This window comes from Oncorhynchus gorbuscha, linkage group LG22 (genome assembly GCF_021184085.1).
Source record: "Oncorhynchus gorbuscha isolate QuinsamMale2020 ecotype Even-year linkage group LG22, OgorEven_v1.0, whole genome shotgun sequence".
Lineage (NCBI taxonomy): Eukaryota > Metazoa > Chordata > Actinopteri > Salmoniformes > Salmonidae > Oncorhynchus > Oncorhynchus gorbuscha.
Window position 1 is genome coordinate 49149982 of NC_060194.1, and position 16946 is coordinate 49166927.

The window sequence follows — 16946 nt, forward strand, 5'->3', positions numbered from 1 at the left end:
TACACACACAGGGTGGGCCATTTCCTGCACACAGATTTAGCCTAAGAAGAAGGACAGTTTGTGTGTGTTTTAATAATGTCTTTCATGGAGGACTGGCTTGACTTGTGAGGATGACCACACTCATTTATTTGCATCATGAGCAAAACATTTTTTTTTGTGGTTTTCTACCAAAAGAAGGTCCATTTAATAAACACAAGAGACCAGCTAAATGTACAAAAGGGTGTAGCAGTAACAGAGGGAACAGAGGGAACAGCAGTAACAGAGGGAACGGAGGGAACAGCAGGAACAGAAGGAACGGAGGGAACAGCAGTAACAGAGGGAACGGAGGGAACAGCAGTAACAGAGGGAACAGTAGTAACAGAGGGAACAGAGGGAACAGGGGGAACAGAGGGAACAGAGGGAACAGAGGGAACAGAGGGAACAGCAGTAACAGAGGGAACAGAGGGAACAGAGGGAACAGAGGGAACAGCAGTAACAGAGGGAACAGAGGGAACAGAGGGAACGGAGGAAACAGAGGGAACAGAGGGAACAGAGGGAACAGGGGGAACAGAGGGAACAGAGGGAACAGCAGTAACAGAGGGAACAGAGGGAACAGAGGGAACGGAGGGAACGGAGGGAACAGAGGGAACAGAGGGAACAGAGGGAACAGAGTGAACAGAGGGAACAGCAGTAACAGAGGGAACAGAGGGAACAGCAGTAACAGAGGGAACAGAGGGAACAGAGGGAACAGAGGGAACAGCAGTAACAGAGGGAACAGAGGGAACGGAGGGAACAGAGGGAACAGAGGGAACAGAGGGAACAGAGGGAACAGAGGGAACAGCAGTAACAGAGGGAACAGAGGGAACAGAGGGAACAGAGGGAACAGAGGGAACAGCAGTAACAGAGGGAACAGAGGGAACAGCAGTAACAGAGGGAACAGAGGGAACAGGGGGAACAGAGGGAACAGAGGGAACAGAGGGAACAGAGGGAACAGCAGTAACAGAGGGAACAGAGGGAACAGAGGGAACAGCAGTAACAGAGGGAACAGAGGGAACAGAGGGAACAGAGTGAACAGAGGGAACAGCAGTAACAGAGGGAACAGAGGGAACAGCAGTAACAGAGGGAACAGAGGGAACAGAGGGAACAGCAGTAACAGAGGGAACAGAGGGAACGGAGGGAACAGAGGGAACAGAGGGAACAGAGGGAACAGAGGGAACAGGGGGAACAGAGGGAACAGAGGGAACAGAGGGAACAGCAGTAACAGAGGGAACAGAGGGAACAGAGGGAACAGAGGGAACAGAGGGAACAGCAGTAACAGAGGGAACAGAGGGAACAGAGGGAACAGAGGGAACAGAGTGAACAGAGGGAACAGCAGTAACAGAGGGAACAGAGGGAACAGCAGTAACAGAGGGAACAGAGGGAACAGAGGGAACAGAGGGAACAGCAGTAACAGAGGGAACAGAGGGAACAGAGGGAACAGCAGTAACAGAGGGAACAGCAGTAACAGAGGGAACAGAGGGAACAGGGGGAACAGAGGGAACAGAGGGAACAGAGGGAACAGAGGGAACAGCAGTAACAGAGGGAACAGAGGGAACAGAGGGAACAGCAGTAACAGAGGGAACAGAGGGAACAGAGTGAACAGAGGGAACAGCAGTAACAGAGGGAACAGAGGGAACAGCAGTAACAGAGGGAACAGAGGGAACAGCAGTAACAGAGGGAACAGAGGGAACGGAGGGAACAGAGGGAACAGAGGGAACAGAGGGAACAGAGGGAACAGCAGTAACAGAGGGAACAGAGGGAACAGAGGGAACAGCAGTAACAGAGGGAACAGAGGGAACAGAGGGAACAGCAGTAACAGAGGGAACAGAGGGAACAGGGGGAACAGAGGGAACAGAGGGAACAGAGGGAACAGAGGGAACAGCAGTAACAGAGGGAACAGAGGGAACAGAGGGAACAGCAGTAACAGAGGGAACAGAGGGAACAGAGGGAACAGAGGGAACAGACGGAACAGCAGTAACAGAGGGAACAGAGGGAACAGAGGGAACAGCAGTAACAGAGGGAACAGAGGGAACAGGGGGAACAGAGGGAACAGCAGTAACAGAGGGAACAGAGGGAACAGCAGTAACAGAGGGAACAGAGGGAACAGAGGGAACAGCAGTAACAGAGGGAACAGCAGTAACAGAGGGAACAGAGGGAACAGCAGTAACAGAGGGAACAGAGGGAACAGAGGGAACAGAGGGAACAGAGTGAACAGCAGTAACAGAGGGAACAGAGGGAACAGCAGTAACAGAGGGAACAGTAGTAACAGAGGGAACAGAGGGAACAGTAGTAACAGAGGGAACAGAGGGAACAGAGTGAACAGCAGTAACAGAGGGAACAGGGGGAACAGAGGGAACAGAGGGAACAGGGGGAACAGCAGTAACAGAGGGAACAGAGGGAACAGCAGTAACAGAGGGAACAGCAGTAACAGAGGGAACAGCAGTAACAGAGGGAACAGAGGGAACAGCGACATCTAGTGTGGAAAAACCTGGTACTTTAACACTAAATTATAGGGGGAAATGCAAGCGACTTCAATGGCTAATTTCTCTGAACAAACGGGGGGGAAAAAACAGAGAATACATGACATAGCATGAACAAACTATATTTTACATTCATTCTGACCATTTACTTGAATTCCTCATATCTTAGTCATTGTTAAGAAGTGGTTTGTTCACAAGATTGGAACTTGGACGTTTCCTTCACTACCAAATCCTACTTTCTTTTTACTTTAAAAAAAAACTGAATTGAATGAATTCGTAACGATTAACAAAAATTCGGTCGATGATCCTCTGATTTTATGGGACGCCATCAAAGGTTTTATTTAACAACAATGCAACTGCATTTGCATCTGGGCTGAATAAATCACGATTAAAAGACCATATCAGAAATGTAAAAACAAGTTGCCATGGTGTTCTAAACAAACACCTTTTAGCGATTATTCTCTTCAAAGTCCAAACAGAACTAAATGTATTTTTATTTTATTTTACTAGGCAAATAAGTTAAGAACAAACTCTTATTTTCAATGACGGCCTAGGAACAGTGGGTTAACTGCCTGTTCAGGGGCAGAACGACAGATTTGCACCTTGTCAGCTCAGGGGATTTGAACTCACAACCTTTCGGTTTCTAGTCCAATGCTCTAACCACTAGGCTACCTGCCGAATTGATAAGACAGACTGCAGAATGTTCCATCCATAGAGTTAGACTCCACCATTACTTCCATGGTAACGGACCCAGTCGTCTACTGGCTAATAAACTACACAGCAATGATCAATTATCGGACATTGCAAACTACTGAATCTGAAATACTATCAGAACTCAAATGAATCAACCAAAGATACTTCCCGTTTCTATAAAGAATCGTACACTTCTGATTGTAAACCCACACCAATCTAGATCAAGTTGTTTTTAAACGATATACAAACTCCTCTTCCTCGCAATTGAGGAAACCAGCTCGCTGGGAGCCCAAATCTCTCTCCATGGACTCAAAAGGGCATTGGATACCATGGATGCCATGGATAAAGACACATCATGTGGTTCGGATGATATTCTTCCTGAGGTCTATTTAACATGTTGGAACCAATTACTGTTCATTGAAATGATGAACAAAGCAGTTCACTAAGGTTTATTTAGAAGGGATGCAAATACACTACTCATTTCATTTTCATTTTAATTTTTTAAAGTTAAGGAAACCACCCAGTCGCCCCCCTATCTTTGATAAACACAGATAATATATATATATATTTACTCTGTCATCCTGTCTATTTAACACCATCTATTACATATCTAGCATGCTTCATCAGAAACCAAAGCTCCTTGGGCAGTTCTAGCCCTCAACACAGAAAAAGCTTTTGATAAACTAGAATGGTCATATCTTTTGATAAACTAGAATGGTCATATCTTTTGATAGACTAGAATGGTCATATCTTTTGATAGACTAGAATGGTCATATCTTTTGATAAACTAGAATGGTCATATCTTTTGATAAACTAGAATGGTCATATCTTTTGATAGACTAGAATGGTCATATCTTTTGATAGACTAGAATGGTCATATCTTTTGATAGACTAGAATGGTCATATCTTTTGATAGACTAGAATGATATATTTTGATAAACTAGAATAGTCATATCTTTTGATAGACTAGAATGGTCATATCTTTTGATAGACTAGAATGGTCATATCTTTTGATAAACTAGAATGGTCATATCTTTTGATAGACTAGAATGATATATTTTGATAAACTAGAATGGTCATATCTTTTGATAGACTAGAATGGTCATATATTTTGATAGACTAGAATGGTCATATATTTTGATAGACTAGAATGGTCATATCTTTTGATAAACTAGAATGGTCATATCTTTTGATAAACTAGAATGATCATATATTTTGACAGACTAGAATGGTCATATCTTTTGATAGACTAGAATGGTCATATATTTTGATAAACTAGAATGGTCATATCTTTGGTCGGTTTTGTAACATATGGGACTTGGCTCCAATTTAATTAATGTGATTCAAATACTATATTCCCATCCCCCAGTAATAACAGGAAGTGGACCATCTGTACCAAACTTTAACTTTAACTGGTATTTCCAGACTAGCTTTTCGTCCCATCCTAAATTGGTTTAGACATGATGCTTCTGTCCTCTGGTTGAGTATAGAGAGAAATATGGTGTCTCCTATTGCCCTGGAAGAGGTGGTCATCATTGATATATCCCTCAAACAATGTAAACTATAGCTTTGATCCTATTATTGCGAACACAATCTATATTTGGCGCAAAATTTAAAAAACAATGTAACTGGGAATCAAAATGGAATACCCATAGTCCAATATGTCACAATAATGCCTTGCGATCTGGTCCTCGGTATTTTACATCACCCCAATGGTCCAAATGTGGAATATGTACCCTTGCTGATATCATGGACAGTAATGGTTTAAAAACATTACAAGATTTGAGAGACACATACACATGACTAGGCAACTCCTTTTTAAAATATTTACAGGTCAGTCCTAACTAGGGGGAAGGGCTGCGGGGGATTGGATGGAGACATGAGGGGAAATGGGATGGGGAGTTGTGGGTGATCTTGGGCTGGGGGGAATGGGATGGGGAGTTGGGGGTGATGTTTGGCTGGGGGGAATGGGATGGGGAGTTGGGGGTGATGTTTGGCTGGGGGGAATGGGGAGTTGGGGTGATGTTTGGCTGGGGGGAATGGGATGGGGAGTTGGGGGTGATGTTGTGGTGGGGGGAATGGGATGGGGAGTTGAGGGTGATGTGCTGGGGGGAATGGGATGGGGAGTTGGGGGTTATGTTGTGCTGGGGGAAATGGGATGGGGAGTTGGGGGTGATGTTGTGCTGTTGGGGAATGGGATGGAGAGTTGGGGGTGATGTTTGGCTGTGGGTACATGTGGTATAAACTAGATGTGTAAATTGACATGCATGTTGTGCCTGTAACCCCCCCCAAACAAATCCAAATAAGTGGTTTGGTCCAAATTGGATGTTTGGTATTTAAATTGAAATTGATGATTTGTGTGCAATCAATTAGCTTAATTTCTCAGATTTCAAATTGTCTTTCAACAAAATAATTTTGCAGGAATGTTTATATCATCTTTATCAAACTACAAACTATTTCAGAAAAATCTGAGATGGTCGGTGTCATGGCTTGCTGAAATGAAATCGAAGAACCCAGTGTTTCGTTTTTTTGTTGTTGCAACAGGGGCCGGCAAGCTTTGGCCCTTCCTTCCTCCTCGGAGGTCTACTTCCATAAAAATGACTAACAGTTTAAGAACTGACTAAAGTGTCAGCAAAACCGGTCTGTCTGGATCGAGTCCATCCACAACTTCAACATCCCAGAGACCAGTGGGAGGTTAATACTTTTAAACTTCTATCCACATTGAAAGGGGATTGAAACTTCTAGCCTTTTACAGCCAAGCTCACTGAGTCTTTTCCCTGGTCCATTTGATCATAGTCTCAGGCGAGCGATAGAGGAAGATGAGTTTAGCGTACATGTCTTCCTCCAGGTCCAGCTCTCCCGTCTCTCGGACCAGGAAGATGTCGGTGCACAGCTTCAGGATGCGGTCCACGTTGGGCAGCTCCTCGAACATGATGGTGTGGGAGATACCGCTGAAGAACTCACGGACGAACTTACCGATGACGAGCACCACGGAGGCGTACAGACCCATGATCCTGGAGGAGAGGAAGAGATAAGGAGATACTGTAATTGTGCCTTCAGAAAGAATGCATGCTCCTTGACTTATTCCACATGTTGTTGTTTACAGTCTAAATTCAACGTTAAATTCCTTTTTTTCCTCACCCAACTACAAACAATACCCAATAATGGCAAAGTGAAAACTTGTTTTTGGATTATTTAAAAAAAAAATGTTTTGAAAATGAAATACACAAATATCTAATTTACAAAACTTGTGAGTCTTTCTGGGTATGTCTCTAAGTGATTTGAAGTGACTTGATGGAAAGGTGGCATCCTATGACGGTGCCACGTTGAAAGTCACTGAGCTCTTCAGTAAGGCCATTCTACTGCCAGTGTTTGTCTATGGAGATTGCATGCTAGCAATGGGTGTGACTGAAATTGTCCAATCCACTAATTTGAAGGGGTGTTTCGTATATGAAGTGTATATAATTGAACTTGATGAGTGCCCAGGTCACTTGTTTTTGCCCTGCAACCAATAGAGGACCAACATGGAAACAAGTCTTCTAACCCTTGGGAGGGGAGGACACTGACACTGACAGCTAGCTGATAGGGAGGCCACTGACAGCTAGCTGATAGGGAGGACACTGACATCTAGCTGATAGGGAGGACACTGACACTGACAGCTAGCTGATAGGGAGGACACTGACAGCTAGCTGATAGGGAGGACACTGACACTGACAGCTAGCTGATAGGGAGGACACTGACACTGACAGCTAGCTGATAGGGAGGCCACTGACACTGACAGCTAGCTGATAGGGAGGCCACTGACACTGACAGCTAGCTGATAGGGAGGACACTGACAGCTAGTTGATAGGGAGGACACTGACAGCTAGCTGATAGGGAGGACACTGACAGCTAGCTGATAGGGAGGACACTGACAGCTAGCTGATAGGGAGGACACTGACAGCTAGTTGATAGGGAGGACACTGACACTGACAGCTAGTTGATAGGGAGGACACTGACACTGACAGCTAGTTGATAGGGAGGACACTGACACTGACAGCTAGTTGATAGGGAGGACACTGACACTAATAGCTAGCTGATAGGGAGGACACTGACACTGACAGCTAGCTGATAGGGAGGACACTGACAGCTAGTTGATAGGGAGGCCACTGACACTGACAGCTAGCTGATAGGGAGGCCACTGACACTGACAGCTAGCTGATAGGGAGGACACTGACAGCTAGTTGATAGGGAGGCCACTGACACTGACAGCTAGCTGATAGGGAGGCCACTGACACTGACAGCTAGCTGATAGGGACACTGACAGCTAGCTGATAGGGAGGACACTGACAGCTAGTTGATAGGGAGGACACTGACACTGACAGCTAGCTGATAGAGAGGACACTGACAGCTAGTTGATAGGGAGGACACTGACACTGACAGCTAGCTGATAGAGAGGACACTGACAGCTAGTTGATAGGGAGGACACTGACACTGACAGCTAGCTGATAGAGAGGACACTGACAGCTAGTTGATAGAGAGGACACTGACAGCTAGTTGATAGAGAGGACACTGACAGCTAGCTGATAGGGAGGACACTGACAGCTAGTTGATAGGGAGGACACTGACAGCTAGTTGATAGGGAGGACACTGACAGCTAGTTGATAGGGAGGACACTGACAGCTAGCTGATAGGGAGGACACTGACAGCTAGTTGATAGGGAGGACACTGACAGCTAGCTGATAGGGAGGACACTGACAGCTAGTTGATAGGGAGGACACTGACACTGACAGCTAGCTGATAGGGAGGACACTGACACTGACAGCTAGCTGATAGGGAGGACACTGACAGCTAGCTGATAGGGAGGACACTGACAGCTAGTTGATAGGGAGGACACTGACACTAACAGCTAGCTGATAGGGAGGACACTGACAGCTAGCTGATAGGGAGGACACTGACATCTAGCTGATAGGGAGGACACTGACAGCTAGTTGATAGGGAGGACACTGACAGCTAGCTGATAGGGAGGACACTGACACTAACAGCTAGCTGATAGGGAGGACACTGACAGCTAGTTGATAGGGAGGACACTGACAGCTAGTTGATAGGGAGGACACTGACACTAATAGCTAGCTGATAGGGAGGACACTAACAGCTAGCTGATAGGGAGGACACTAACAGCTAGCTGATAGGGAGGACACTGACAGCTAGCTGATAGGGAGGACACTGACAGCTAGTTGATAGGGAGGACACTGACAGCTAGCTGATAGGGAGGACACTGACACTGACAGCTAGCTGATAGGGAGGACACTGACAGCTAGTTGATAGGGAGGACACTGACACTGACAGCTAGTTGATAGGGAGGACACTGACACTGACAGCTAGCTGATAGGGAGGACACTGACAGCTAGCTGATAGGGAGGACACTGACAGCTAGCTGATAGGGAGGACACTGACAGCTAGTTGATAGGGAGGACACTGACAGCTAGTTGATAGGGAGGACACTGACACTAATAGCTAGCTGATAGGGAGGACACTGACACTGACAGCTAGTTGATAGGGAGGACACTGACACTGACAGCTAGTTGATAGGGAGGACACTGACACTGACAGCTAGCTGATAGGGAGGACACTGACAGCTAGCTGATAGGGAGGACACTGACAGCTAGCTGATAGGGAGGACACTGACAGCTAGTTGATAGGGAGGACACTGACAGCTAGTTGATAGGGAGGACACTGACACTGACAGCTAGCTGATAGGGAGGACACTGACACTAATAGCTAGCTGATAGGGAGGACACTGACACTAATAGCTAGCTGATAGGGAGGACACTGACAGCTAGCTGATAGGGAGGACACTGACAGCTAGCTGATAGGGAGGACACTGACACTAATAGCTAGCTGATAGGGAGGACACTGACACTAATAGCTAGCTGATAGGGAGGACACTGACAGCTAGCTGATAGGGAGGACACTGACAGCTAGCTGATAGGGAGGACACTGACAGCTAGCTGATAGGGAGGCCACTGACAGCTAGTTGATAGGGAGGACACTGACACTGACAGCTAGCTGATAGGGAGGACACTGACAGCTAGTTGATAGGGAGGACACTGACACTGACAGCTAGCTGATAGGGAGGACACTGACAGCTAGCTGATAGGGAGGCCACTGACAGCTAGTTGATAGGGAGGACACTGACACTGACAGCTAGCTGATAGGGAGGACACTGACAGCTAGTTGATAGGGAGGACACTGACACTGACAGCTAGCTGATAGGGAGGACACTGACACTGACAGCTAGCTGATAGGGAGGACACTGACACTAACAGCTAGTTGATAGGGAGGACACTGACACTGACAGCTAGTTGATAGGGAGGACACTGACACTAACAGCTAGCTGATAGGGAGGACACTGACACTAACAGCTAGCTGATAGGGAGGACACTGACACTAACAGCTAGCTGATAGGGAGGACACTGACAGCTAGTTGATAGGGAGGACACTGACAGCTAGCTGATAGGGAGGACACTAATAGCTAGCTGATAGGGAGGACACTAATAGCTAGCTGATAGGGAGGACACTGACAGCTAGCTGATAGGGAGGACACTGACAGCTAGTTGATAGGGAGGACACTGACAGCTAGCTGATAGGGAGGACACTGACAGCTAGTTGATAGGGAGGACACTGACAGCTAGCTGATAGGGAGGACACTGACAGCTAGTTGATAGGGAGGACACTGACAGCTAGCTGATAGGGAGGACACTGACAGCTAGTTGATAGGGAGGACACTGACAGCTAGCTGATAGGGAGGACACTGACAGCTAGTTGATAGGGAGGACACTGACAGCTAGTTGATAGGGAGGACACTGACAGCTAGCTGATAGGGAGGACACTGACAGCTAGCTGATAGGGAGGACACTAATAGCTAGCTGATAGGGAGGACACTAATAGCTAGCTGATAGGGAGGACACTAATAGCTAGCTGATAGGGAGGACACTAATAGCTAGCTGATAGGGAGGACACTAATAGCTAGCTGATAGGGAGGACACTAATAGCTAGCTGATAGGGAGGACACTAATAGCTAGCTGATAGGGAGGACACTAATAGCTAGCTGATAGGGAGGACACTAATAGCTAGCTGATAGGGAGGACACTGACAGCTAGCTGATAGAGAGGACACTGACAGCTAGCTGATAGGGAGGACACTGACAGCTAGTTGATAGGGAGGACACTGACAGCTAGTTGATAGGGAGGACACTGACACTGACAGCTAGTTGATAGGGAGGACACTGACAGCTAGTTGATAGGGAGGACACTGACACTGACAGCTAGCTGATAGGGAGGACACTGACAGCTAGCTGATAGGGAGGACACTGACAGCTAGTTGATAGGGAGGACACTGACAGCTAGTTGATAGGGAGGACACTTTCTTTATCAAAAGTGTTAAAACAAAAATGTTGGGCTCGCTAGCAAACACTGCCAGGGCAGAGATTTCACATGTGTGTTAGGTGTGATTTCATGTGATGCTATGCTATGTTTGTTCTACTCACCCGTATCCAGCCAGAAAGCCCAGACTAGGAGGGCTGACCTGATCGCTGAAGACATAGAGCTCCAGCCCAGCGTTGTACAGATTCTTGGGGCTACGAACGTTGATCTTTCCCGGACTAGTCTGGTTCACGATCCACCACTCCTGGACCCCCTCTGAATCATTATGTAAACGCTCTAATGCCAAAGTGATGGATACTTCCTCTGGAGGAATAGAATAGAATGGAATATAATACCATTGTGTTTTTAATGTTCATAAACACGTCTATAAGACAATGAGTAGAATAAGAAAAACTTTAGTCTACACAATGTGGAAAAAGTACCTTTTGGCTTCAAAATAACATGATTGACAATAAACGCAGCTCGATTCTATAGCGCGATTTTAAATTAAAATGTCATTTCCAATTGAGCGTTTACCGTGAATGCAGTCTCCACAAACGCGGGAACATTGCCTTTAAATTGCACTATAGCACAGAACTTCCACGATACGGATTGATTCAAGCCCTACGCTATAACACTACTGACAACAAGCAAATAATACAATAAAGACAAGATGATTGACAACTAACACCATTACAACATAACCATCACGAAAGTCAGATATAAAGATAAGTGTTAGACTAATGTCTTGTTTTTTAAATGTATTTTATTGTATATTTGTGTAAAGTGTATTGAGATGTTTAAATGCAGCTTTACCCGTAGACAGCTGCTCTATGGGTTTGGCCTCAGAGTCAGTCGGGGCTCGGAGATACCGTTGGAAGCCATGTTTTATCACCCTGGCAACAGAGGAATTACAACATGCTGTTACTAACATCCGGGAAGGGAATACAGTCACTAATATTTCAGATTAGTTTTTAAAATAAAAATAGTTTGATTTTTTATTTATTTAAATTGTTTAATTGACAAATACATGAATTAAAAGTACACTCACACTCCGTCTTTTCTGGTCCCATTGAGCAGTAGGAATAGCTCCAGCTTGGTCTTATCATCCAGAAACATCACTTTCTTCCCTGTAGAAAACTCAGCCTTCGCTCCCAGAGTCGGGTTCCTGTTTCAGACAATACACAACATCTAAAATCTTGGCCTGATCATTCGCTACATACATAGTCTGACTTGGCCATAATTTGTATTTTTATTTATTATGGACCCCCATTAGTTCCTGCCAAGGCAGCAGCTACTCTTCCTGGGGTTTATTATGGATCCCCATTAGTTCCTGCCAAGGCAGCAGCTACTCTTCCTGGGGTTTATTATGGATCCCCATTAGTTCCTGTCAAGGCAGCAGCTACTCTTCCTGAGGTTTATTATGGATCCCCATTAGTTCCTGCCAAGGCAGCAGCTACTCTTCCTGGGGTTTATTATGGATCCCCATTAGTTCCTGTCAAGGCAGCAGCTACTCTTCCTGAGGTTTATTATGGATCCCCATTAGTTCCTGCCAAGGCAGCAGCTACTCTTCCTGGGGTTTATTATGGATCCCCATTAGTTCCTGCCAATGCAGCAGCTACTCTTCCTGAGGTTTATTATGGATCCCCATTAGTTCCTGCCAAGGCAGCAGCTACTCTTCCTGGGGTTTATTATGGATCCCCATTAGTTCCTGTCAAGACAGCAGCTACTCTTCCTGAGGTTTATTATGGATCCCCATTAGTTCCTGCCAAGGCAGCAGCTACTCTTCCTGGGGTTTATTATGGATCCCCATTAATTCCTGGCAAGGCAGCAGCTACTCTTCCTGGGGTTTATTATGGATCCCCATTAGTTCCTGCCAAGGAAGAGGCTACTCTTCCTGGGGTTTATTATGGATCCCCATTAGTTCCTGCCAAGGCAGCAGCTACTCTTCCTGGGGCCCAGCAAGAACAAAAACACATTAAGGCATTGTATTCTTCATACTATAAAAGAATGCCACAGAATTCTAAGCAAATCTTGTCTGCTAAATGAACTAGTGTTGCTCACAGCCATATGGCATAGCCAGATTAGGGCATAAAATAAGGACAACTCAGAGCATCTGTTCATCTGAAATAGACTACTCGTGAGGCTCCCGCGCCTCGGCCGGCTCTTCAGGCTCCCGCGCCTCGGCCGGCTCGTCAGTCTTTCGCGCCTCGGCCCTGTTCGTTAGGCTCCCGCACCTCGGCCGGCTCGTCAGTCTCCCGCGCCTCGGTCGGTTTGTGAGGCTCTCGCGCCTCGGCCCAGTTCGTCAGGCTCCCGCGCCTCGGCCCAGTTCGTCAGGCTCCCGCACCTCAGCTGAAGTGACCAGCCCATTCCTGGTCCTCGGGACTGTCCCTCTTGTCAGCGTCCTGCGGTTGGAGCTGCGCATCAGGGAGGGGGTACTGACACGGTGCTCAAGGTCGTCAGACTGCACATTATTAGGCACACCTGTCACCATCGTTACACGCATCAGCTCCTCATCAGACTCACCTGGACTCAATCACCTGTCTGATTACCTTCCCTATCACTAGTCACTCCCTTTGGTTCTTCCTACCTGATTACCGTCCCCAGGCGTTATTGTTTCTGTTTATATGTTTCATGTCTGTTCGCTACCCGTGTTTCTTGTTTTGTTCCATGTTCGTTTATTTATACAATTATTCACTTCTGATACTTGCTTCCTGAATCCCAGCGTACACGTTACACCAATAAATGAGTTTATATATAGAGCGTGCGACTCTCTTTATTTTTTTATAGTCTTTAGACTTGTCTAAAATAAATAATGGATTTATTGTGATGGTGTAGGCTATATTACAAGGATTTATTCGACTTTTTCAAATGTAGATGTTCCAAAGGTCTGCATCAGTGGCTTATAGTGCAATGATGTGCAATGATATGCAATGATATGTGTAACAGTATAGCTTCCGTCCCTCTCCTCGCCCCAACCTGGGCTCGAACCAGGGATCCTCTGCACACATCAACAGTCACCCTCAAAGCATCGTTACCCATCGCTCCACAAAAGCCGCGGCCCTTGCAGAGCAAGGGGAACCACTACTTAAGGTCTCAGAGCGAGTGACGTCACCGATCGAAACACTATTGGCGCGCACCACCGCTAACTAGCTAGCCATTTCACATCGGTTACATGTGCAATGCTGTCCAATGTGTACTTTACTCTACTCTACTCTACTCTACTCTACTCTACTCTACTCTACTCTACTCTACTCTACTCTACTCTACTCTACTCTACTCTACTCTACTCTACTCTACTTTATTCTACTCAACTATACTCTACTCTACTCAACTCTACTTTACTCAACTCTACTTTACTCAACTCTACTCTACTCTACTCTACTCTACACTACACTACTCTACACTACTTTACACTACAGTAATGGGGAACTGTTCTTACCGTTGGATAGACCAAGCTACAGTGATGGGGGACTGTTCTTACCGTTGGATAGACCAAGCTACAGTGATGGGGAACTGTTCGTACTGTTGGACAGACCAAGCTACAGTAATGGGGAACTGTTCTTACCGTTGGACAGACCAAGCTACAGTGATGGGAGACTGTTCTTACCGTTGGATAGACCAAGCTACAGTGATGGGAGACTGTTCTTACCGTTGGATAGACCAAGCTACAGTGATGGGAGACTGTTCTTACCGTTGGATAGACCAAGCTACAGTGATGGGGGACTGTTCTTACCTTTGGACAGACCAAGCTACAGTAATGGGGAACTGTTCTTACCGTTGGATAGACCAAGCTACAGTGATGGGGGACTGTTCTTACCGTTGGATAGACCAAGCTACAGTGATGGGGAACTGTTCTTACTGTTGGATAGACCAAGCTACAGTGATGGGGGACTGTTCTTACCGTTGGACAGACCAAGCTACAGTAATGGGGGACTGTTCTTACCGTTGGACAGACCAAGCTACAGTGATGGGGGACTGTTCTTACCGTTGGATAGACCAAGCTACAGTAATGGGGAACTGCTCCTTGGAGCTGAGCATCTTCATGATGTTAGTTCTACTGGGAGGACTGATGGTCCACAGACTGTTAGAGCTGCCCTCCAACTCAGCTATGGTCAGGTCCTCTGGCATGTAGGACTCCAACCACTGCATCGCTTCCTGTACAGAGGACACAATCACTATGGAGATTTACCCTGTGCTCGGCCCACCCATCCCAGTGAGACGACGACACACATAGTAGTTGCATGAAATACTTGTAACCGTGCACTTACAGGGTCGCTGAGGTATGACCTCATGAATGTGTTATGGAATTCATGGTTGGAGACTTCTCTGAGCTGGTTCTGCTGAGCACTCATTGTGAAGATGGGCTGGAAAAGATGGACTTAGTTAGAGAACTCATCTCTGGTGTAAACTGTTTTAGCATGGACAGGTGGCTGGCTTGTAAATCGCCAATATTAGCTTTACAACAATAATAATAATGATAATTATAAGTAAATTGACTATTTCACAATGGAGATAGTTTTAAATCGTGGGTGCTGTCACAAACGCCGCAATGACACAGCTACAAGGATGAGTTCTCTAACTATCTCTATGGGCTGGAAAACACAATTTAGGATGTAATCTACAGAACAGCAAGTCACAAAAACAGGTTGGGTCAATTCCAATGTACCCATAATGCCCAACTAATGTCACACGAGACTGGACTGTCTGTCTGACTGACGGACAGACGGATTCATCTCGAACCCGAGCAACTGATGGACCTATCAGTAGCAGAGCCTTAGTTCTGTTACAGTACCTGGAACCCGGCCAGGGTGATGGAGAAGGAGACGTCCAGTGGTTTGTTGACCACCCCCACCACAGACTTGACCAGAGACATGAAGAGTAGAGGGAACCAGATGATACAGATCAGAAGCATGACGATCATCCCTCCCATCCCATACTTCACCACCGGCTTCTTCGCCTGGCCCCGCGGCTGGGGGTATCTCTGGAGGGGGAGAGCAGGACTATAGTTATGGACTGAGGAAACCACTGGAGAGGAGAGGACTTTAGTTATGGACTGAGGATACCAAGGGAGAGGAGAGGACTATAGTTATGGACTGAGGATACCACTGGAGAGGAGAGGAGGACTATAGTTATGGACTCAGGATACCACTGGAGAGGAGGACTATAGTTATGGACTGAGGATACCACTGGAGAGGAGGACTATAGTTATAGACTGAGGATACCAAGGGAGAGGAGAGGACTATAGTTATGGACTGAGGATACCACTGGAGAGGAGGACTATAGTTATGGACTGAGGATACCACTGGAGAGGAGGACAATAGTTATGGACTGAGGATACCACTGGAGAGGAGAGGACTATAGATATGGACTGAGGATACCACTGGAGAGGAGGACAATAGTTATGGACTGAGGATACCAAGGGAGAGGAGAGGACTATAGTTATGGACTGAGGATACCACTGGAGAGGAGGACAATAGTTATGGACTGAGGATACCAAGGGAGAGGAGAGGACTATAGTTATGGACTGAGGATACCACTGGAGAGGAGGACAATAGTTATGGACTGAGGATACCACTGGAGAGGAGAGGAGGACTATAGTTATGGACTGAGGATACCACTGAAGAGGAGAGGAGGACTATAGTTATGGACCGAGGATACCACTGGAGAGGAGAGGACTATAGTTATGGACTGAGGATACCACTGGAGAGGAGAGGACTATAGTTATGGACTGAGGGTACCACTGGAGAGGAGAGGAGGACTATAGTTATGGACTGAGGATACCACTGGAGAGGCGAGGAGGACTATAGTTATGGACCGAGGATACCACTGGAGAGGAGAGGAGGACTATAGTTATGTACTGAGGATACCACTGGAGAGGCGAGGAGGACTATAGTTATGTACTGAGGATACCACTGGAGAGGCGAGGTGGACTATAGTTAAGGACCGAGGATACCACTGGAGAGGAGAGGACTATAGTTATGGACTGAGGGTACCACTGGAGAGGAGGACAATAGTTATGGACTGAGGATACCACTGGAGAGGAGAGGAGGACTATAGTTATGGACTGAGGATACCACTGAAGAGGAGAGGAGGACTATAGTTATGGACCGAGGATACCACTGGAGAGGAGAGGACTATAGTTATGGACTGAGGATACCACTGGAGAGGAGAGGACTATAGTTATGGACTGAGGGTACCACTGGAGAGGAGAGGAGGACTATAGTTATGGACTGAGGATACCACTGGAGAGGCGAGGAGGACTATAGTTATGGACCGAGGATACCACTGGAGAGGAGAGGAGGACTATAGTTATGTACTGAGGATACCACTGGAGAGGCGAGGAGGACTA

At 46.5% G+C, this 16946-nt stretch overlaps 1 protein-coding gene across 1 annotated transcript in view; it reads right to left on the reverse strand.

The window, feature by feature from the left end:
• Nucleotides 1-5952: 5952 nt before the first annotated feature.
• Nucleotides 5953-16946, reverse strand: part of LOC124009465 (piezo-type mechanosensitive ion channel component 2-like) — a gene marked incomplete at its 5' end in the record, with an annotated part of 249921 nt that continues 238927 nt past the window's right edge. Inside the window, 7 exon segments of the mRNA XM_046321275.1 lie at nt 5953-6205; nt 10720-10918; nt 11411-11490; nt 11646-11762; nt 14583-14752; nt 14866-14961; nt 15390-15578. Of these exon segments, the coding sequence (XP_046177231.1) occupies nt 5953-6205; nt 10720-10918; nt 11411-11490; nt 11646-11762; nt 14583-14752; nt 14866-14961; nt 15390-15578 (1104 nt within the window).